The 24,114-nt window shown below is 42.8% G+C and overlaps 1 protein-coding gene across 1 annotated transcript in view; it reads left to right on the forward strand.

Annotated features, from left to right (window-relative positions):
• The first annotated feature begins 2,529 nt into the window (after window positions 1-2,529).
• Window positions 2,530-24,114, forward strand: part of SYT16 (synaptotagmin 16) — a 41,321-nt gene continuing 19,736 nt past the window's right edge. The window contains exon 1 of the mRNA XM_075712859.1: window positions 2,530-3,085. Within this exon, the coding sequence (XP_075568974.1) occupies window positions 2,530-3,085 (556 nt within the window). The remainder of the gene's footprint in view (window positions 3,086-24,114) is intronic.

Consider the following 24,114-nt stretch of genomic DNA (forward strand, 5'->3'; position numbering starts at 1 on the left):
TAAGGTCAAATCTTGCTTTGAAAAACTCCCTCCATCTTTCTAGCTGTGACACCAGCCTCCCTAATGCCGAGTCTCTTGTGCAGCACCGCGATGTTTGCCTGAACCGTGGTGCAGTCAGCCACAGCATCCAGGAGAAGTGGGATGGCTCTGTTGGACCAATTGAGTGTTAGCTCTGAAATCTAATAACAAGAGGAGCTAATTATTCCCTATGCAAATATCACAAGTCTATGTTCTGTTGATTTTTAGAACAGATCAGCACTTCATTTTAGCACCCATATGTTTTATCTGCATTGGTTAGCTATCACTTTCAGATGCCTGCAGCCCTCCAAGGGCTACAGCTGTCATGTATCTTGCTGCTGAGATGGAGGCAGAGCATTATGAAGTCCTCCTTTCATCAGAAATCCAATTCATTTGCTGTTGCCTGTAAATAAATGATAGGTTAAAAATGTATCCAGTATCCAGTACTTACCCACCCAAATTTACCTCCTTCCACACCTGGGAGAATCTCACTGTTAGAAGTACCATCTCCTCCCAGTGACTTCTGTTGTGCTGTGACTTAGTAGTAGCAAATCAGCACTATGCTGAAAGGGTGTTTTTTGGAGCATGCCATCGGTTTAGGTCTGTGAGAAAATAAGTTGCACAAAGCATCTCAGCTTTGACAAGGGCAGAGTTGGAAAAAGGAGAGTCAATGAAGGGAACAGCTCACCTGGGAGGTTATGCCATGACATTGTCTGTTCTTTGCCAAAGATTTAATGCGTGGCAGGGAGCATTACCTGGGTCCCAGCGGCTGAGCCAGAGGCCAGCGGTTGACAGGTACTGGAACAGTGTGTGCCCTGAGCCTGGAGAGTTTGTAACAGCCATCAGCTTTTAAAATGGCTCTAGTAACCTACATTCATTTACTGCCCTTGTTGGACTGTAATTCTTAGTACGTACTGAAGCTGATAATAAACTTGTTGGAAGTGTCTGCACTGTAAGTCAACATCACTGAACAAGGTGTTTCAAAAGGTAAAGACCTCTTAAGTCACTGATCTCACATGTAAAGAAGCTGCTCCCCAAGCAAAGTGGGATCTCCTTGTCCATGCTCCATTTAAAAATCCAAAACATTGGGATTCCCCCTACATTTCTCTGGAGACCATTTCACAAGGTAATACACGTTGCTGCTGAGCTTATTTTCTTGCTGCTTATACTGTATTTACCCTTCTATAGTTTGATGGCTCCTAGACCTATAAATTCAGCAAAACAGTGGTATTAATTTTTGATGCTTCTTTTTCCTTTTTAGTTGTCTTTTAGTGTAAAATCTGGAACTATTTAATTCTTTCGTCCTAAACCCATCATCCTATTTGTATGTTTTCCCTTCTTCTCAGAGTTCCTAAAAGAATATCTGTCTTGTGATAATGTGGGAAGATGTATTTTGGGCAAAAAGGCACCTTAACTTTCTGCAAGTTGTGAAAGCAAAAAAGGCCTATGTTTTTATTTAGGGTTTAGGTGAGTTTTGAGAAAACAAGATAGGAATAGCCTGTCTCCATCCCTAACTTCAGAAAAGTCACATCTCTGAGTTTATCTTGATTCAAAAGGTCAATATTTACAATTCTACAAATACGTGGTTATTCCAGGTGTGGCAGTACTTAAATAACAGTTAAAATATGCCAACTTTTATAATTCTTTATCATGATCGCTCTGTACTGAAGAAGTGCTATAAAGATCTGGGCTGTGTCTACTTTCATAGTGAAGATGTGGCTGAAGCAGTACAACCAGTAGCTTATTCCAGCCACTATGGGCTATAATGGGAATATCTGTATGATACCAATGCTTTTGTTAACTCGCCCCTGTTCCCAGTAATTTCATACCTATAATATTCCACCTCCTGTGTTTTGCTCATTTCTGTGAAGGGCAAAACAACTCTGGGTTGTGTTACCCTGTGGGCAGAGGGGGCTTCTTCAGAGCCTTTCTGGAGCAAAGCATTTGAGATAGTTGTCTGCCATGGGCTGGTTCTGCTCACTTTAGGCCTGTCACTGTAATCAATCAAAACATAATTCTCCCCAGATTTTCCACCTGTCAATTTTCCTATCTGGACATGCTAACGATAAGGGTGTGGTGGAAGTCAGGGCCAGGAGATTATCTGAGATTTTTGACTGCAGGTTGTTTTGTACTTTTTTTTTTACGAGGTCTGTTGACAGCTGTAACCAGAATGTGTGCGCCTCAGAAAAGGTACTTCTGCTCTGATGTTCTATGTTTTTATTTTTATGTAAGGTTTAGCAATTGAATGAAAGCTTTCCAGATTTGTGCAGGAAGATGTGTAATTTGTCCATCATTCCTGGATTTCTAGTGCTATTCTCCATGGGTGGAAGTCCTTTTTCCATTTCTCCTCTCAGTTCTAGACATCTTACGTAGATAGTGTGTCGACAGGTGGTGATGGACAAGCAATTTACAGTAATCTCTTATGGTGCTTCTTCTGTAGCTCCCTGAATTATAAGTGACATGCTGGCAAAGCTGAACAACTGATCACCAGATACTGGCATAGTGTTAAACATGGCTTCTGAGGCTGCTCAGAATTTCCTTCAGCCACTGTCATCTTGGATGTCTCAAATATATGAAGCTATCCAACAAGCAGGAGACTCTATATCTGCTTCACTGCTGAATTTGAGTGGAGTGGGTCGTAAGTCAGAAGAAGAGAGGAACCGGGACTTGGAGAATAATGGAGGAATTCATGAGAATTATTCTGAGGGATCGGATGATGAGCGACACCTGGACCTCTGGGATGAGGAATACTTGTATCCTAAAGATGATGGTCACATTGGGGGTCCTGATCTAGCTTCACAAGCCCTTCCTCATGGCTCTGACATGGGTATGCAGGGGCAAAAATGGCTTAAAAATACCAGCAGCTTACCAGAGCAGTGTGTTGAAAGCACTAGATCTTTGACAGCCAATGGATCCTACTGGATGAATGAAGATCTCCAGCCACTTGACCGGCTTTCTACCATCACTGAGGAAGAAGGTGAGCCCTCTGTGACGATGGGAGGCCTTGAACACAACCTCAGCAGGAGCGGCTCCTTAAAAAGTAATAATGGCAACGCAAGTTTTGCAGGTAAGCAGCTAGCACACACCCTGACAGTATTGTCCAGACATCTCTTTTCTGGTATTGATTTGATTTAGTTGCTAATCTGCTCATTATGTTCTGTGTTGTCTTTGTTTCCCACAGCTAAAATAAAATTCCCCAAATCCCAAAGAAAAATCTAACCTTTCCTCTTCTGATTCTAACCTTCTGATTCTTCTCTTGTTCATGAAACTAATCTCATTGAAATAAATGGAAATCTCCAGGCTGAAATGCTGTGTATTAGAAGGCAATCAGGCCATATTGCTGTAGCAAGGAATATTTTGCTCCCCCCATGTTTTGTTTTTGGTAGCAGGACCCTTCAAAGGGAGTGTTTAGCCTTAAGCCTTTGCTTTGAGAACCATCTGCCTTTGCGTCATTGCTATTAAAGATATATATAATCTCAAACCTTGTTTCTTTGTGCCAGGAATCTCAAGATGTTACTGTGCCATGTGCTGTGAAATGCTGTACTAAAAAGCCAGCCATATCTCATGATTTTATGGATGAAAGGCTCCCAAATCGCTTTCCTCTCCTCCCACCACCCCCACAGGCTTTTCAAATAAGACTGAAGAGGACAGCAGGCAGGAGATTATAGAAAGGAGAACTGAATTTGATATTTTCAGTTTTAAATTGGCCTAACTATGACTTTGGATCATTAAATGACATGAACAGCTTTTCAGGCGATTGTGTTCAGGACTGAATTCAAGCCATGTGACTTGTGCTCACTAAATATCACCGTAACTGTGGCTGGAAGTTACCTGGTTCACAGAGGACTGATAGAGACGTATGTCCCAACCACAAGCAGCAAAGCTGCAGTCCTGCTGACACCATCCTTCGGTCTTGCTGGGTTCAAGCCCCTCTTTGCGAACATCCTAGGAAAGGGCATAAGGGAGGAAGGGTGGGCAGTGGGGGGGTCCACAATACTGAGCCGATGAAGAACTTGAGACTCACTGAGGGTCTTCAGAATTTGGCTTCAAATATCTAAATTTCTTTTTTTTCTAATCAGGCAGTAGATGCTCTTGAAAATGTTTGTTTTATAATGACCAAGAGCTTTTCATCACTCTTGGCTTCTAGGGAAGTCTTACATATTTAGCCATTTCTGTGCAGACTGCGGAAGATCAGCCTGTTTGTTTTCTTATTTAATAGGAATATCAGACTGAGAGGGTATAAACCTTGACGGTGTTCTTTAATGAATGTTAAAATTAGCTCTTTTCTTTATTACTATTCCTCACACTGTTATGGCCAGGGAGTAAATAATTAAAAAGAGCTTTTGGTCTAGCTGTTCTGTCTCCCAAACTGGGACTGCTTGTTTCATATTCCAAATGAACGAATGCCAATTCTCAGATTAAGCACCCCAGGGCTGTATCTCTTGGAGCCCAACCTCTAACCTGTACAGATACCCTACCTTCTGGTACCCCTATACAATGCCTGTGCGATATCCTGCCCACAGGATTTGTTCATAGGCTCCAAGTCAATGCTGCAGGGCTGGATTTGCTGTGTGTGCTTGGGTCATGTGTCCAGCCTGTGCACAGACGCCATGAGGCAGGGCATGTAGTGTCCTTCCAGGGAGTGCCAGGGCATGGATCCTCCTGGACAAGTGGTATCCAGGGCACAACATTGTCTCCTGCAGAGCCTGTACCCCCAAGAGGGGCTGTTAGAGCAATTCATGGCAAATCCTGGGGCTCCTCAGAGTAGGCTGGGGAGCAGCCATGTGCCAAATGCATTATTCCGATGGTGGCCTCCAGATCTTTGTCCTGTCTCTGGACTACACCCTTGCTCACAGTGGATGGGAGAACAGGTGGTGAGGTCTCAGAGAAATGGGGGCCAGGAATGGGCTGCTGTCACTGTCAGAGCAGTTTCTCACCTGCAGTCTTGTCTGCAGGGACATCTGAGAACGAGAGTCCTTAGGAACGTGTGATGGACCAGATGAATTTTCCTGGTGAGATATACAGTCAGAAGCCAGGGTAACCGATCTCTGCAGCTAAAGGGCGGGGGGAGGGGGTCACTCTGAATCTCTCTCCCAGCTGAGAACAGGTACTGATCAAGCTACTGTTGGACTTTTTCTTAATATTTATTGGCTTTCCTTCTCAGTAAGCTGTCTGGAGCCATTGTGGACTGGAAGGCTGGCCTTACAGAGCTGCCCAGCACCTACATTGCTGCTGCCTAGAGCTTTCTACTTCCACACGAAGCATTTTAGAGAGCATTACATAGCTTTTTACACCAGAGGGAATGTCACTGCAAATGCTCTCAAATACTCTTTTATCTTTTTATCTCTGCAATGCACTGTACAAAGGGCCATCCAATGGTCTTAAGACTTTATAGTCACGAATTCGGCTGTTGGAGAGTTGGAGGGCTGGGAGCTGACGCCTTTTTTCTCACAACTGTCTAAGTTGTGTAATAGGAGAGAAAGTGCTGAACTGTGATTTGAAAATGTCTTCCACAAGATCTTTGATGTGGAAGAACTCATTTTGCTCTTCAAAGTGACCCTTCACTTCCAAAACACATGCGTGCTCTTTGTATTTCATTTTTCAACTCTTTATTTCCTCTTTTTTCTTTAGATTCATTCTGTAACATCAAGAGTATGAACTCTTCTGATGGTAACCTAGACATGCAGAGAGGCTGTAATACCCTGGCAACTTAAAATTTCAGTCATGGATTAAAATGATCAAGAGAAGATGTTTGAGGTATCCTTATTTCTGTTAGCTTTGTTACCTAACCCTAAGTGACAATGTAAGTGAGCATATGGACTTGCTGACATTCAGCAAAGGCGTTCAGTAGCATCAATATTAGCTTTGAATATTTTTCTTTCCATTTGGCATTTTTTCCCCATTTCTGCAAAATACATGTTTCCTGTTTATCCTTATATTCTTTTCAGAACATTGCATCTTGACTTTATTTCACTTAATGTACCATATTTCTTTCCACAATAGAATATTTTAAAGCTAAATTGGCACAAAGCAGTAGCAATGCTGAATGCTTTTTGTTGCCATGGAAATATTTCTGGGCACTTACTGAAGACCTGGTTGCCAATAGTAATGTAACAGAGAAAATAGATATGCTTCATTTAGCAGCCACGGGCGATTAAAGAGCCACAGAAACCCGTTACAAGGTCATTCCAATATATAGTTTATTGGGTTTAGGGGGAGAAAAATCCACCAACCCTAGATGAGAATCATTTTGTTTTAAAAAAGATGCAGAACAAAATCCAGTAGTTGTTCCCCACTCTTAAACTTAGAGCACGCTTCTGAGATGAAATAAAATTGCAGTTAAGAACCATCATTACCCCTTCTCCTTTTTATCAAATATGTTTTTGATCACATTTTTGCCTCCTAGGAAATGTTTTCCTATCTCCCAGAGTAGCTTTTCTGAGGCCCCAAAGCAGCATACACATTATTGAAAACCATTTTTAGGCTTAGGGATCTAATAAAGTGTTTCAGCAATGAAATTCTTGGATTCTTAAGTCAAATGTCTGTTAGACACTGTGAGGCATGCTAATCAGCAGGGTGCTGGTTTGGCTGCCACTGAGTCCTGGTCTGTACTTAAATCATGCTAGTAATGTTGTGCCAAGATTTCAAACAAATGCAGGGAAAAGTTTTTCTCTTTGGATGCTTTTGATCCACAGTTTAAAAATGAGGAGATAGTTCAGCAGGAAATATTACAATGCCAGGTGTTTTGTTTAAGAGGTTAATGATGGGAAGGCAGACCCTTCCATGCACACAGGTCCCTGCCACCATTTGCAAATCATGTAGTTGTAAATTTTGCAAATAGAGATGAACTTGCTCTTGCAGCTTCCTTGAGACCCTCATTCATTGTCTAACCTCAGCGTTTCTGATAGAGAAACTGTCTCCCGTCTCAGAACAGCGAAAATGCAGCGTTTGCATCCCCCCGTGGCTAAGATACTGCGGCTCAGCTGACTGGGGGTGGCTGGCGAGAGTGTGGCTGCCAAATCCATCATTGCACATTTGGCTTAAGAATTGAAAAAAAGCAGTGGAGCAATAAGCCACTTCTAAAAGTAGTGCACTGCAAGCAGAGGGGTAGAGCTGGCCAGTCCGTCTGCTTCCCAGCCTGAATCTATAGAGAAAAAAAAAAGTGATAATGAAAAGGGTAAAGAGCAGCAATAATTGTGCAATGAATGCAATGGCTTTAGCCTACCTCTTCCTCAGGGCCCATGTCCTTTGCAAACAAAGTCAAAGTGACCATTAAGTTAGCAGTTTCAGCAGACACTGCTCTGAAGCGGCATGGGGACAGACACACCAGCAGAGTTGAGTCTTCTGAATCAGAGCTGAACTATTTTTGCACCACAAGTTCTGTGATTGAAGAGTCTCCTGAGCTGTCTGACACTGTGTTCATAACACTAGTGTAATTTATAGGTGAGCACTACACTTAAACTGCATGAAGTCTTCGGAGATTTTTTCCCATCAATTAGACAATCTCAGTGCTAGCTAAAGATTGCATTTCAGTTGCACTAAAATAAATTTTTTGACCTTGGAATACTAGGAAGTTTGACGTCCTAATAGGAATCTTGTCTAGATGGCTAGATAGTTATCTTCAATACATGTCTAAGGCAAGGCATGCCTCTGAGGCTCTGGGAGTTTTTAAAACTAGAAAGCAGTATTGCATTTACTTACCTTGGCCTCCAGCTTAACAGGGGTCATTGATTTTTGCCAGTAATTGCTGTAGTAGAGGAAATTATTCTTTCTGCTCTATATGAGCACTCCTGACCTCAGTAAATGACCCTTCATGGCCAGGAATTCCTAAGCAAGAAGAGAGTCCTATAAAACCATATAGCAAAATATACCCGTAACAAAAAGATGTTGCTTATGTGATAAATAAAACTTCTGCTTGAACCTGAGACTAAAATAGATAGATGGCCAATTTCCATGTAAAGATCCTAAGTGTTGATGAATTTTATCATCTGTCTGGCTATGGAGCCAGACAGTGCTCTAGCCAGAATGTAGCCCTATAAAAATCAGTGCCTGTACTCCAAGCAGGACACTTAAAGAGGCTACACTGAATCAATAGCACTAGTAGGACTGAGTGAAGGAAAGCAAAGACAGTGGACAAAAGCACTTCACAGAAAATACTCCTGGCTGCTCGAGTGGGAGAAAGTGCTACCGTGACGGGGGATATGCATCTGGTCTCTGAAGAATGCTGTACGAGTCCACAGCTTTCTGAAATGAAGTGCAGATGTGTTTGCATTGAATGCTTTCTCTCTGGGAAATTCAGAATCACTCAGAAAGTGTTTGTGCACAGACTTTTGTCCTTGTGAAGGTGGTGCCATGTTCCTTTTTAAAGTACTCCTTTGTAGTTCTGTCTTTTCAAAGTTTCAAATTATAAGGGACCTTCATCCATGGTGCTGAAAGTAAATGGTGATGAGCGTACACAATAGCCCTGAAAGGAGGGTGGATTGTGGTATGTCAGCTTTACAGCTGGGGGAATGAAGCCAAAGAGTGGTTCAAAACACAAATTTTCAATGATGCTACCATTGCGGGCTCTGTCTTCGGCCTGTCAACATTGCTGTTCATCCTCAGTTGGTGATTTTAGACATGGTATCTTTGTAAGCCCACAGTAGTTCAGTAGTTTGGGTTTTCACCAAGTTCCTTGTCTGGTGGGCAGAGCTTCCATGTGCCTAGCTCCCTAGGGCGCATGAGGAAGGATGCTCTGTTCAGGACTACTTGTCATCTGCTCTTGCATCTAGAACGTTGCGTAAGCTGCATGGAGAAGGATGTATTTGGGAGGCAGAAATGGATTTTGCCATTCAGTGCAGTTACAGGACAAATTGCGTGTGTGAGCGTGTGTGCTTGTGCGTGTATTTTCTGATCCACTTTTGCTAAGTGGCATCCTCTTCCCACTCCCCATATGGCAGTTGCAACTCTATCTTCCTCTGGGAAGGTTGTTTAGGACTCAAGAGGCTTCATTTACCAATAAACAGCATCTTGGCAGCATCTGGGAAGTGCTGCCATTCTCCTAGAAACCCTGCCTCCTCACCTTCCATCTCCTACTACAGGCGAGGCAGGTGTGAATGATCTCATTGCACGTAATCTTCACCACAACGCAGGCATACTAGCAGCACTCTGCAGAGCTGGAACATAGTATTTCTGTGTGTGATAAAAACCGTAGTACTTCTTGTCATTTTGGGTTTTTTGTTTGTTTGTTTAGCAGTTGCAGTTGTTGCTAGCTTGGCCTGCTTTGTAGATGGCTACTTATGCAAACCCATGATGGCAGGCAAATGCTTGCAGAAGGGAATGAGCATTAGGACTTTTGGAAGCATGGATAATCCATCTCTGTTTCCTCCTAGCCCCTTTGCATTCCTTAACAGCACAAAACCCACTAATGTAAGCTTATATGAGATGGGATCACTGCTAAAAGGTGAGCTGGTGTTGGTCCTCACCTCTTGCCAGATAGGGGTATGGATATGACTTCCTTGTTCCCAGTTCATTTTTGGCTGTTGTAATGGCCCGTTGGGAGCAGCTGTCATTTTGCGTGGCCTCATAGACTCCTGAAACAGTTTTAGTAACCAAGGCAAAAGACTGCAATGAAAGAAAAGAGGGAGATTACAGTCATGGAGGAAAAAATGTGTGTATTTATAGACAGTGAATAGTATTGTTGAGCTGCGTGGGTCTTCCAGGTAACGAGGAAAGTGTGGTTGGGATGTACCTCTGCAGATGCTGTTTGCATGATTCTCATGCAGTTTCCTCAGACTGAGTTAGGGAGGTGTTGTGGTTTATGTTTCCAGCCATCCAATTTTTGCTTCCACCATTGTAAGCACATGGCGCTTTCCTTGGCGGGTTTGTGGGAGTGTGATGTAATCAATCTGCCAGACCTCCCTGTATTTATATTTCAGCCATCATCCTCCATGCCAGAGAGGCTTTAACTGCTTGGCTTGCTTGATTGCAGCACATGTTTCACATTCATGGGTAACCTGTGCAATAGTATCCGTGGTCAAGTCCACCCCTTGATCACAAGCCCATCTATCCTTGTATCTCTTCCTTGGTGGCCTGAGGTGTCATGGGCCCACCGAGCTATAAATAATTCACCCCTATGTTGCCAGTCCAGATCCACCTGAGCCACTTCGGTCTCAGCAGCCTGATCCACCTGCTGGTTGTTTTGATGTTCTTCAGTGGCCCAACTCCTGGGTACATCAGCATCTACGTGACGTACTTTTACAACCAGATTCTCTACTGGGGCAGCAATATCTTGCCATAATGTGGCAGCCCAGATGGGTTTGCCTCTGTGCTGCCAGTTGCTCTGCTTCCACTGCTGTAACCACCCCCACAGGGCATTTGCCACCATCCATGGGAGAGTATAGAGGTAAAGTACTGGCCACTTTTCTCATTCAGCAATATCTAAAGCCAGCCAGATGGCTTTCACCTCTGCAAATTGAACTATCTCCCATTTAATTTGTTCAAAGGCTTGTTGTTGCTCAGGGCCCCACTTGAAATTGTTCTTCTTCCAGGTTGCTTGATAGACAGGACTGCAATTTGGAATACACGTTCTCCAAAAACCCACAATGCATAAGGCGGCTTGTGTTTCCTTTTTGCTAGTTGGTGGAGACATAGCTGTTATTTTGTTGATCCATCCGTTGGGATCTGATGACGTCCATCTTGCCACTTTACTCCTAAAAACTGGATCTCCTGTGCAGGTCCCTTGACCTTACTTTGTTTTATGGCAAAACCAGCTTTCAGCAGGATTTGGACTAATTTCTTCCCTTTCTCAAAAACTTCTTCTGCTGTATTGCCCCATGTTTGGTGCCAAAAAAGACTGTCGTGGTTTAACCGCAGTCAGCAACTAAGCACCACACAGCTGCTTGCTCATGCTCCGCCCCCGCTCCGGGGGGGGATGGGGGAAAGAATTGGGGGGTTGGGGGGGAAGTAAAACCCATGGGCTGAGATAAAGACAGTTTAATAGGACAGCAAAGGAAGAAAATAATAATGATAAAAGAATATACAAAACAATGCAATTGCTTACCACCTGCTGACTGATTCCCGTCCCCAAGCAGCGATTGCTGTCCCCTGGGCAACTCCCCCCAGCTTATATGCTGAGCATGACACCGTATGGTAGGGAATAGCCCTTTGGGCAGTTTGGGTCAGTTGTCCTGTGCCCCCTCCCCGCTTCTTGTGCACCTGGCAGAGCATGGGAAGCTAAAAAGTTCTTGACTAGCATAAGCAGTACTTAGCAACAACTGAACCATCAGTGTGTTATCAACATTATTCTCATACTAAATCCAAAACACAGCAGTATGCCAGCTACTAGGGAGAAAATTAACTCCATTCCAGCTGAAACCAGGACAGGAGGCTTCATCAGTACCTATTTGTAGACCAACGCGAATGACAAGCTGAATCTTAAACCAGTCCATAGCAAAATCTGTAGAAAAAAAAATCTGTAGAAAATCCCTTCTAATGACCATGAAAATAGCCGACATTCTCATGGCTTCATCACCCTACCTAAAAGTTCGCAGATGTTCAAGCAGGTGCTCCCCTGTCTAGGGAGCTCAGTATCCATGTGAGGTGAAGCATCCCTGGAGAGACTCATTGTTCTGGGCATGAGTGCTTGCCCATGCAAGCTGGGCACTTGGAGACATTTCTCTCCCCAGGCTGAGAGAGATTCAAGCCCATACAGTCTGTACATAGCAGCATAATCTGTGTGGGAGTATTTTCCAGCAAATAGTATAAGAGTTGTGGTGCTGGAGGGAAAGCCCTGAATATGGATTAATGAGAGCCCTGAGGTCTTCTGAAGCTCTGTGTCGCAGGGTCAGTTTTGGGGTCTAGACTTATTGCCATAAATAATGTAACTATAAGACCATTAGGCCTGAGGGTGCAGTTTTGCAATTGTCAGTAGCTGATGTAAAACTGCAGCTGAGATATATTGTCCTTCCCCGATCACAGAGCTGTGCTACTTTCCATGTCTGGCCTCACGAGCATGCCACTGTGTGGTGAACTGGACCAGCTCCTTGCTTCAGCTGAGAGTTACCAGCCCTCTACCCCTGTTACTTTTGAGTCAGTTGAGTTGGCCACATGATTGCTAAAACTGAATCAAGGGGAAGAGAGGAAGGGAAGGAGGACAGGATTGCCCTTTTTGGGTGACAGCTTTGGTCTTGAATGCATGTGAGTTGTTGCACCACATCCTCACCCACTGCTGCTACTGAAGTCTGTGATTTTCCCAGGAGTGCCATGGAAACGGTGGTGTTACAGTGGTGGTAAAGTGGGGCTGTGGTGAATCAACCCTCTGGTAGCAAACAGAAAGTTTCAATTAGAAAAATCAGTGGGAAAATAAATATCTGCCTTGTTGCAGTGCGGTTATTATCCGTAGCAATCCCAAACAAATATTTTTGCGAGGGAGTTGATTTCCACCCTGTTAATCAGCAAACAAAGACTTGTGGGTGTGAAGCTAATGGTTACAGTGTTGGGTGCTATGAATGGTATGTAATCAGCGTGCATATGCTGGGTCTAGCAGGTTGTGAGTGTGGTGTAGTGAAACTGCGCTTTAAGGAGGAGCAGGAGTCAATGTCCTGGGTTTCCTGGGCGTTTCCTTGGCCAGTTTGATTTCTGCTAGGTGGAAGGCCATGTTCTGGAAGACGCTAGTGCTAATGCAGAGAAACTTCCTTAAATGTAGTGGAGAGAGCTTGCAAAGTGACTCCCTTGCATTAGAAGGAGAAGTGCATATCCAAGCCAAGCAAACAAGTAGAAGATGAGGTGATTGATGGGGAATCTGAAGGAATTCAACCCATTGCAATATGAAAGCTACCAGGAAAACTGTCATAAAAATAATGCTTTTAAAGTGAAAGTTATTTTTTGTTGGAAGGAAAGGACAGTGTTTTCTAACTCATTGGCCATTGGGATCCAGCAGTTTGTTTAGTTTCTGAGTCCGTGAGCACTTACAGCCCGACACCCCAGAGCATACACAGCTACACCTGTGCCCTGCGGTATCGCCAGCGTAGACACAGCGTCTGCTGACAGAAGGTACTTTTCTGCCTCTGCAGCTGCATGTTTTCTTCAAGCAACCTAACCTGGGCTGGCAAAGGGGTGTAGGCTGACTCATGGATGTAACTGCATCCACACCAGGGGTTTTGCTGGCTTGGCAGTGTCTCCTACAGTGTGTAATCTCTTTTTTTTTTCCACTTCTCCTGGGCCTGTGCTAATAAAATCCAGTAGCCTGACTCATGCTTACTCCACATGTAAAACATAAAGTAGGTGATTGGGAAAATCAGGGATGATTGTGCTTCTGCTTCTTGGCTGCCATTTCCTTTAGCTATGGAAGAGCTTTAGGCAGCAAAGTGAGAGTCAGTTTGAAGCTGAATCCCATGTTCCTATTTTTAAAATCCAAATTTGGGAGTAGGAAAAAAGCGACAGGAAAAGATGTTGATTTTCATGCTGTTTTCTGTGGGCAGTTCTCTATTTCTTTGCACAGCAGTGTGCAGAATTGGAGGTTATTGCTCTGACTGCTCTATTGTTCGGCTATGGAGGTGCTTGATGGTCAGAGCCAAATAATGACTTGTTTCTGATTACTCTCTGACTTTCTTTGTTTGCTTTTTTTTCTTTTTGTTGGAAACGGCCCCTGGTATGAAAGCTGCCAAGTTGTGATTCTCTCGCCTGCATCACATGCAAACACCCAAGTGTGTTCGCCTCAAAGAGCTCCCAGTTGGTTTGGTTGTGGGGTGAGCACAGATGAAGAGATAGAGATTGACGTATTGCAAAAGCAGGACGCTGTCACTTGTCACTCAGCAAAGAGGGGTGGACCTTATGTTTACCACTGGGCACTAAATGGCTCTGTGGTTGGTATACCTACCAGAAAGGGACAAACCCACATGGGCCTGGGTGCAAGGAGAAAGCCCAGGTGAAGGCTGCCTTCTGTTCATTAGTGAATGACCAGGAGGTGTTAGTCAATGGTGCACGGTCACTGTGCAGTCTCTATGTCCATAATGGCATATGTAGAAACATGGGTTTACTGTATCACAGTACATTCTCCGTCAGTTTTAAGCACATTTGAGCTCTAGGTGGATGTTTTGGATTTTGTTTCTGTTTTATAAAAAGAAGGATTTTTGATGATCGGATTGTATCTCCAAATAGTTTGAGCATAAATGAAGGCATGGGGTACTCTTCTCCCTAGTCAAACCCATAAATCAGGTAGTTGCATTACTTTGTACTTTTGTTTGAACTCCCAGTTAAAATGGTTGACAGCAAGAGCAAGAAGATGACTCCAGACTGAAGACACTGCAAATCAGAGGTGTAGTTGCATGGGAACTGGTAGTTGCAACTCCACATGTGTTGCTAAATGTTCCCTTTACAAAATGTTCCTCTTTTTTTCTGAGAAGCTTTAACATATACATTGTTTGCAGCAGGCCTTTCCAGTTTTCCAAAAGAAAAGCCCTTTTCTTTCTGTGTGCAGTTCTGGGTTTTGCTGAGCTAGGAGCTGTGGAAGATCACTGTTTCTCTATGTCATCCTGATAATGAAAATTTTAAAGCCAAACCTATGTGACTGCTTCTGTAACAGCAAACAACAGGGCACAGAGCACTCCTGGGATCCTCCAAGTATATGCATTATGTATAGATGTACTGATATTGGCTTTGATATTGTCTTTGGTTATATGATCAAATACATTTTTTTGCATACTACTTCTTCTTCCTTCAGGGCTTGGTGATGCTCCCATTGAAACTCTCACTGACTTCCATAAAGGAGAATCAAAATCTTTAAGAAGAAAGTGGACACACAAGGGCAGCATTAAGTGTATAGGAAAGCAGAAATTTGGCATTTGTGAACTTTTCATTGTTCAGCCAAAATGACTGTTGTTTGCTGTTTTTTATTTTTTAACATGCAGGCAGACAGGATGCATGCAGTACATCTATATTTTACACCTACACTATGTATTTTATTCGGTAATTTTTTTTCTTGGATAAGCTTTGAGCAAATGATAAGTTATTCTTTATACTTGGTAACACTGCAGAGAATTCTTGAATTATTTATTTCATGCATTTTAGCTTAGCGTATTTGGATGCCTGTAAGCTAACTTTGTAACTGATTGTGTGTTTGAAATTTCTGAGTAAATAGTGGTAGTTTGAAATGCTTTGCCAGAAAAAGAGGTCACCCTCCTTCCTCCCCCACTGTCTCCTCTGGGGGAAAAAAAATAAATCCCACATGCCTCCCTGTGAGTGGTGGGAAGTTGATTTGTAAAACAGATGCTGCATAGAAGTAATTGAGTTGAAGTTGCTAGAAATACGTATATGCTACACAACATCTGCAGATCTCAAGATGTATTCATTATCTTTCCAGAATTTAGATTGTAATTATGGGTCCTTTATTTAAGTTTCCATGGTGATACAGAAAATGTTTCCCCCTTGTCCTTTCCTAATCTGGAATGGTGAACATTTTTCTCTCCCCTGGGTAAAGTTAGTTTTATTAATACAGAAATATTAAGTTGACACGGAGCTGTCTGCTGCTCAGGCAGATACTCAGCAGCAGACTTATCAAGCATTTGCTACAGATTCCCCAGTGCCACCATTTAATTAGCCTGTATGCTTCCAAATGCTAGTAAGAAATAGCATCCTGTGTCATAACAAATGATGCAGTCATGCTTTGGGGATTTGTAAAGCTGAAGTCAAAGTCAAGCAACCAATAATATATCAAAGCGGGCCAAACTCCTCCCCTCCATCCCTTCACCCTTCCCCTTCTGTCCTAGAAAAGGGACTCCGCTCTGTTTTGCAGGGAGTTGCATGCAGGTCACCCAGGGAGTGCCCTTACAGGAGCGGTCCAGGAGTGCTGGATCCACATGGCCTTTGCGAAACTTCTTGTAGTAATCAGAATTGTACACTATGCTAATGTTCATTTATTTAAGTATACAGCGTCGTGCCCAGGGACCCAGGATTTTAATGTTACAGTTGTTTTAGAGAATGGTGAAAGATGTGGCTTAATTGCTAAAGGTGATATTTTACTCAGGATTTTTGGCAAGCTGTTTGAGTGAAAAGCCGACTTTTTTTTAAACTGGAATAATTTTTATTTTTTATCGTAAATACCCAAAAGATACACACATATAAATAGAACCTACAGCATTTGCCGAGCATTTAAATTAATTTTGTAGAGGTCGCATGAGCTGCAGGTAGTGAATTGACAACACAGTTGGCTGAAAAGGAATGTTTAGTTTTATGTGTTTCGATCATTTAAATAGATTGTAGCACATTTAGGCCATAAGATTGTTACAGCTTGAAATGATTTTTATTTAAAAATAAGTTTCTTTGAAGTTTTTTTAATGGCTTACATAAAAAAAATCAATTTTTATGATAGCTGGTCACTGACCATTTGCAAACTAATGTCTAAAACTTTTTTTCATTTTTATCAAAATAGGAATACTTAGCTTTTTCCTCCAGCTGAGAGCAATTTTCTAGAAGGAACAGCAGGCTTATTGTCAAACTGTGGCAGATCAGACCAGAGGGTCAAATTTGCCAGCGTGGTGGCATGGAAGAAGCCAGCTTCTGCTGGGCTGGTGATGGGAGCAGTTTGCTCCAGTACTGCCAGCTTCCTTGCTCTGTCCTCTCTGCCTGAGGAGTCGAGTGCTGTCTTCTGTGCAGCAGCAGGTAAATTTATGGAGCAGTGACAGCAGTTGTTATTAAGTTTATACTGCAGATTTTTAATAGACCTAACGCCGTGTGTAAAAGCAGGATCCGGTTTCCCCACCTGTAGCCATGTGATTACTGTAAGTGAGGTTTGAGGTGAAAAAAGGTGCTTCCCCCCTGCAAACCAGGCAGTGTCACTGAGAAAGCTGCCCTCCACCTGTTTGTCTGCGATGCCCATTTGTTCAGCTGCTTGGGTTTGCCATGGCAATTATCAAAGCGAGTCTTGGCAACCGTATCATATACTTCATGCCAAAGAGCAAGCAGCGGACCAACCACACTTGGCAGCTGCCTTGTTCTCACATGTGTATGCAAACATGCACGCACACAGCGACTGCCTGTTGTCCCCACTGCTCCCTTCTCTGTGCACGTCGGTGGGTCAAAACGTCCTGCTGTTGTGCTTTCTTGATGCTGATGGCAGGGACATCAGCAAAATGCTTCTGCATTTTCATCCTGACAAAGCAAGGCCAAGTATATATAGTATGTATTGAACCCTCCTTCCCCCATCTGGTGGATATTCACGCACTAATGAGGGTGCAGTCATCTCATATTCAAAGCACGTGTTGGTAGCAGGAGGGGAAGGCACTCACAGGGACGTGCTCAAATGCGTATCTTCACTTTTAAAGGTTACAATTTACATTGGTCTCCCGAGTTCCTCTGCTGCTGGCAGATGGAGTCAGCAGTGCCTGTTAGCCATGTGCCGTATTTATGCGTTCATGGTATTACCCAGAGCAGGTTACGTCTGAGTTGCTTTTTCTGCACAAAAGTTTCCTCTCCACCATAGCAGGAGCTGAAGGGGAATGGAAGGATGACCAAGTTTTAAAGTCCTTTGCTTACTACTTTGTCTTTGCACACACTAATGATTTTACAAGTGGTTCTTTATGTGCGTTGTGTCTTACTTTGTGTTCTGCTCTGTTAAATATCTGATTTTTTCTTTTTCTTTAAATAGGGTAGCATGCAGAGTTGGGCAAGGTCTAATAATATGTAAATGTTGCTGATACAATATGACATTCACAGGCTTTCCAGAGGCTGATGAAGCAGGTGATTCTCAAGTTCATTCCCCAGTCCTCCCTAAACCCTTGATCCCCTTTTTCTCCCCAGAAGGTCCATCTGAGAGCTAGAAGTGTGCCATGTCATCTGGCTTCTTGGCCAAGGGCAGCAGACTGTCTAAAGCCCGAGTTGTGTTTTTCTCCCAGTAAACAGTTACGGGGAGGATGAAGAACAGACAGCATCTTCAGGCAGCAATGATGAGGTGATTAAGCAGTTTGAGATCTCTCTGTCATGCTCACAAAGTTTTCATTCAGAAGTATTTGAAAAAGCAACACCAGCAGGCATGGAGCGTAGACCCAAATTCAGCCATTTGCTCTCCAGCCACGAGGAGTACAGTACAGAGGTATCTGAATGCACTGTTTGCATGAAATAAGATTAAAGAAGTTGGAGTCTTCAAGATCTGTAGCCTCAACATGGAGAGGTTCTTTTGTTGTGGAGAACAAGTCCTGAATCTTGCTTTCTCTCTTACTAAACTTGGTTTCCCTATTAGTTACCTGCAGCTTATTTCTAAAAATACTTAGAGGGAAGAGTCTGGATCCAAGCCCTGCTGAAGTCCATGAAGATCTTTCCATTAACTGTATATGGCTTTTGAATTCTGGCTCCTAATCTGCAGGGATTTTCATGGATTTTATTGCCAATTTTGCCAGAGTAAAGATTACAGGACTTCATTCTAATTATTTTTGGTCTGTGCCACTTAAGCAATTTCTTTAGCAAGCCTTTTAGCAGAAGTTGAATGTCTCCTTTTGTAACAGCTTTGCAAACACAAGGTGAACAGTGAATGAATTATGCTGTATCATTTGCCAGCACATATGCCAAATGTCAGGCAATGACAGAAACTAAAAATTTATGGCACAGAAGGGAAGAATTTTATGATCTTCTATGGACTAATGTAATGACTCTTTTATACAAACAGAGATGAAATGCATTTAAAAATGTAGCTACTTAGAAAATTGGCCTGAACACATTCTAAAATCTGGAGAAGTTCATCAGAGGGAAGAGCTGTGAAAGTGCCCTCTGTTTTTTGTTCTGTAGAATGTTTTAATTTTGAAAAACAATTTCTTAATTTTGATGCACCCTCTGATTAGAGCGATCATTTCAAGATATGGCTCTCCATCGAACTCTTCTTCTGGCACAACACGGTGCAGAGTTGCTCTTACTTTTCTTTTCAGAAGTAATATTAATATTGTTTAAATAGCTGTTCAGAAACGAGATGAAACCAGATGTCAAAGCCTGCTGTCACTAAGACATTCGGTTCTGTGCCCCATTCCCCACTAAGCTCAAGATTAGACCCTTAGTTACAAACAAATGCCTATAAACTAATCCTTGGGAATGTCAGGTCTCCTTCAAACCCAGAGAGGCTTCTGAGGCATGTGGAGCTGCTGTTACTGGGTGTACAGCGATAGTTACACACACCCATGGCTCCCAATATGAGACATTTATTTGTGAGAAAAGCTGAGTGATTGGGGTAAATCCTAGATAACTTCACACCCTGCTATCCCCCAGTGAGTGGTCTGAGAACTTTGTGTGTGTGTGAGTCCACTTTGGCCCCTAGCTGGTGCCGTGATCACAAAACACAGAAAGGTTTGCGTGTGTCAAGCCATCATTGTGCCCCGCCGGCGTGTCAAACGCTGTTTCAGCTGAGCAGATCCTCTGGGCCTTTCTGGGTGGGAGGGATGAAGTGCTGAGTACAGATTGGGATCATGGCACTTTCAGAACTTCTTTAGACTCTGTCCAAGACTTCTCTTCTCCTTGTGTTTTCTTAGCAGATCTTTTACTCTATATAGCAGGTAGTTTTCTTTCCTTACAGAATCAGAAATCTGTAACAAACTTAGGCATGCAGTGAAGTTGAGCGTCTCGGAGAGCCCTGAATAGCTTCTCTCCCACTCAGCCTTGACATACGGCAAAGCCTTCTCACTTCATGTTCTTACATGAGATTTTCCTTGACCTTCTGTTTCTGTTATCAATGTCATGACAGTCTGCACTTTGGACTCATCTAGCTTTAACTTTTCACCTGTTAGAAATCTTTGTAGTAACCTGAATAGAGCTTGGAGAGAGGAGTGCACGCTGCAGGAAGGAAGTGTTTGGAGGATGCTCTGGGGAGCTGAACGGCTTGAATGCCAGCTCTGCCCACAGCCTCTCTGCAAATCACCCTGTTAATAAAGAGCCTATTTTAGTTCTGGAAACTTGGAGTCTCCTCAGGCTATTACCCAGCATGTGGTAAATTAAACAATCTTGGCCTGATTGCATAATGTCACTTGAAATTTAAGATCCTTTTTCTCTTTAACCCCTAAAATTTACAAGCCATTTTTGTTTAGATTTATTGTAATTAGATAATGATTCTGGTCCTTTGAGGCTCTTCTAGGAAGTTTTTTAGCACTTTTTGATGGCTAATCTCAAAATAACCAGGGGCAGAAGCACTGCTTGTTCTCCCTGCATCTGGTTTGGTTCAGTGTGAAGGAGCATGTGGTGCCGGGGTACTGCAGAGTGATTTGGAACTGGGGCTGTAGCAAGGGCCAGGCAAGAGGATTACTGCTGTATGAGGACAAATATGTCTCAGTCCCACTAACTTGTGTCTCTGCTGCTGCTGATGTCTTTCAGGAGGAGGGGTTTAAAAATCACTGCTAATAGCTAGGAGGATTTCACGTCCAGAAATTCCTAGATCATACTGAAATCCTTTCCTCCTCTGCACCATATTTAAACAGGTTCTTAACTTTCAGCATATGTTTATATGCAGTCTAGAAGAAGTGATCAAATTTCTTTCACTGTGGAAAATCACAAAGAAAAACCATGTTTTTTCTTGTAAAAGCACAGTGATTCGCTGCAGTCCACAGAGCAAACATTGCCTCAGTCAGCACAGGTAGCAGGCACACATTAAACTCTTCGTCTCAGTGTTTCTTGCTCGTCAATGAACCATGTAGTGTTAATTTAGCAAGATCTACTAGGCTTCATCTTTTAACTCTGGCAGTGTGTTTTAGGAACTGATGACGCCTCTCGGGACATTTCTTTAGCACATTGTAATGCTTCCTAGAACTGAGAGATTGTGTATTATTGAAGAAGAAGAAACAGACTGTGGGTTAACCAGGCCATTTACCTGCCAATGTGAGGAGGGACTTCACAGTATTTTTCAGCCTTATTTTCAGTGTTTGATGTGCTGAGTTTTCCCTGTACCTTTGGAGAGATGCTTCAATATCCCAGTACCTGTTAGAGTTCTATTTCGAGGTGATGCTCATCCTTTCATCTGACAAAAGTCACAGTTTCTTCATAGCCAATTCTCCAACCTTGAATACAGACTTTCCTGATTTGGTGGTGATTTCTGTTCCCCACTATTCCCCTTGCCTCCTTCTTGGCTTGTGGGCGCACGTGACACAACAGGGAAAGGTTGGGGATAGCACTGAAGAAAACAGCCCTCTTCTAGTGTACAGTGCTATCTGTCCTTAATTTTAGAATTGGCTGCTATTGCTGTGCAGGGACTCTTGGCTAATTAAAGTTCAGACAATTAGATAATGATGTCTCAACGTATATCCCTGATGCTGTGCTGTTTATTCATGTCAGGTATTCATAAGCCAGTTGACATTTTCTTCCTTAAAGATCTCTCAGATAAATTACAGGCATTTTACTGCTCTGACCTTTTCCTTTACATGAAGAACTTCTGTTTTGACCATTTTTTTGTGAATATCATCTTAGAATCATAGAATCATTTGGGTCAGAAAAGACCTTTAAGATCATCGAGTCCAACCGTTAATAATGTTGGACGGTTAACAATGTTAGAACGGATGTAATTGGAGAGGTGTAGTTGTTCTAGTCTGTATAGTTGGGCTATTACCTGTAATGATCCTCTAATAGTGGTATTTATAAGTGATTATCTCTTACCAAACCACTTTAAATTTAAAGAAAAAAACAGACTGTTTCACTAAATGGTTTTGGTGAATCACCTTTTCCCTTCTTTTCTCTGAATACTACATTTGCTTTCCTAACACATTCATTTTGTGCCTGAATCTTAGAGAGATGGCTTGCTCTATTAATATATTTCTGGAGTTCTCCTGTTATGAATAGCCTTTTATGGCTTTAATGTAGTTTTTGAAAATTCCTCTATTATTGATCTAGATATTATCCCAGCAGGAGTCAAAACCACAAGACAATTGTGTGAGGATAATTTCTTACTACAGTAGCGTTTTATTCTGAAAGCCTGCTGTGTAGTGTGTGCTTTGATGGATGACCCACTGTTTAAAATGTGTATTAGACATTGGCTTGCTAATTAAATGCCTTAAGGAGTGCCTGTACCCATTCAGTCTCAGTAAATTTGTGGAATTTCTGTTATTTTATTTCTTGCTTACATTTTATGTTTACTTCTTTCTGTTTTCTGACTTTATAGAGAAGAATGGGAGTAATGGCAAAAAATCAAATTACTTTCTACCCTCACTCAAGAGTTTCTGCTCAGGGCAGAGGCGAGACAATGAGGGCTCTTGGTTTCACGACTAGGTCTGCCAGATGGGAGGATGAGGAGGAGAAGAGGTGGGTTTTGCATTTCAGAAGGGAGTGAGAAGAGCACTCACCTAGAATTTGAGAGATCTGAATTTGGATCCCTCTTTCCTCCTGAAGGACCATCTCCCACATCTCAGAAGAGGACCATAATTACAAAGCTGTGGGGTGCTCTCAGACGTCTCTGTTGAAGTGCCCTTGCTTGAAGCATTTTAGTGGGAGGGAGAATGTGAGACCATTCATAGTTTAAGAAAGGGGATAAAGTTATTATCCTAATCTCTGAGCTGTTAAATTGAAAGAGCAGCCAAGGAGAGGGGCAAGTACTTCTGCACACCTCCAGGAAATGTTTCCTGAGTATAATCCCCACTCCCCTTTTTGTTTTGTTTTGGTTTTTTTTTTTGTTTTTTTTTTGTTGTTTTTTTTTTTTTTTTTTTTGTGGAGCAGGTATGAGTCAGAAACAGCATATTTGCTGCTAAGGCCAAACATAGAATTTCTTCTACTCGGAAAGATTTGGGCTTTTTGTTCTAGACAGAGGGTTGTGTAGAGAATCATAGAATGGCTTGGGTTGGAAGGGAAAGATCACCTAGTCCAACCCCCCTGCCATGATCAGTTTACTCAAAGCGCCATCCAACCTGACTTTGAACACTTCCAATGATGGAGCATCCACAACTTCTATAGGCAACCTGTTCCAGTGTCTCACCACCTCATAGTAAAGAATTTCTTCCTTATATCCAATCTAGATCTACTCTCAGTTTATAAACCATTACCCCTTGCCCTATCACTACAGGCCCTGGTAAAAAGTCTCTCTCCATCTTTCTTATAAGCCCCCCTTAAGTATTGAAAAGCAGCAATAAGGTCTTCCTGACACCTTCTCTTCTCCAGGCTGAATAATCCCAACTCTCTCAGCCTTTCTTCATTGAAAAGGTGTTCCAGTCCTCTGACCATTTTCATGGCCCTCCTTTGGACCTGCTCTAACAGGTCCATGTTTTTCTTGTGATGGACCCCTGAGGGACACCACTTGTTACTGATCTCCATTTGGGCATTGAGCCATTGACTGCAACTCTTCATATAAGGCCTTGCAGCCAACTCCTTATCTATCAGATAGTCCATCCATCAAATCCATATGTGTCTGATTTAGAGACAAGGATGTTGTGTGAGGCCATGTCAAAGGCCTTACAGGAGTCAAGTTAGATGACATCTGTTGCTCTTCCCTTGTCCACCAATGCAGTCACTCCATTGTAGGTGGCCACCAGATTAGTAAGGCAGGGTTTGCCATTTGTGAAGCCATATTGACTGTGTCTAATTACCTTCCTGTCATCCATATGCCTTGACATATCTTCCGTTAGATTTGTTCCATGATCTTACTGGGCACAGAGATGAGGCTGACTGACTGGTAGTTCCCAGGGTCCTCCTTTTTACCCTTTTAAAGAATGGGTGTGAAGTTCCCCTTTTTCCAGTCACTGGGGGCATCACCTGACTGCCATGACTTTTCAAGTATGATGGAGAGCAGTGTAGCAACTACATCAGCCAGTTCCCTCAGGACCCTGGTATGCATCTCATCAGATCCTATGGACTTGTGTACGTTCAGATCACTCAGAGGGTCTCAGACCTGGTCTTCTCCTACGATGGGTGGGACTTCATTCCTTCAGTCCCTGCCTTGAGATTCAGGGACTCCGAGAGATGTGGGATAGGCACTTGCCAGTGAAAATTGCCAGTGAAAACTGAGGCAAAAAAGTTGTTGGGTACCTCAGCCTTCTCCCAGTCAGTTGTCACCAGGTTCCCTGTCTCATTTATCAGGTGGGGAATGAAAACATTGATTCATCTAAACCAAAGCAAACTAATGTTTTTCTATTAAACGCAGTAATTAATACTATTTTTTTAAAGATTTGAGTT

This window comes from Pelecanus crispus, chromosome 6, assembly GCF_030463565.1.
Source record: "Pelecanus crispus isolate bPelCri1 chromosome 6, bPelCri1.pri, whole genome shotgun sequence".
Taxonomy (NCBI): Eukaryota; Metazoa; Chordata; class Aves; order Pelecaniformes; family Pelecanidae; genus Pelecanus; species Pelecanus crispus.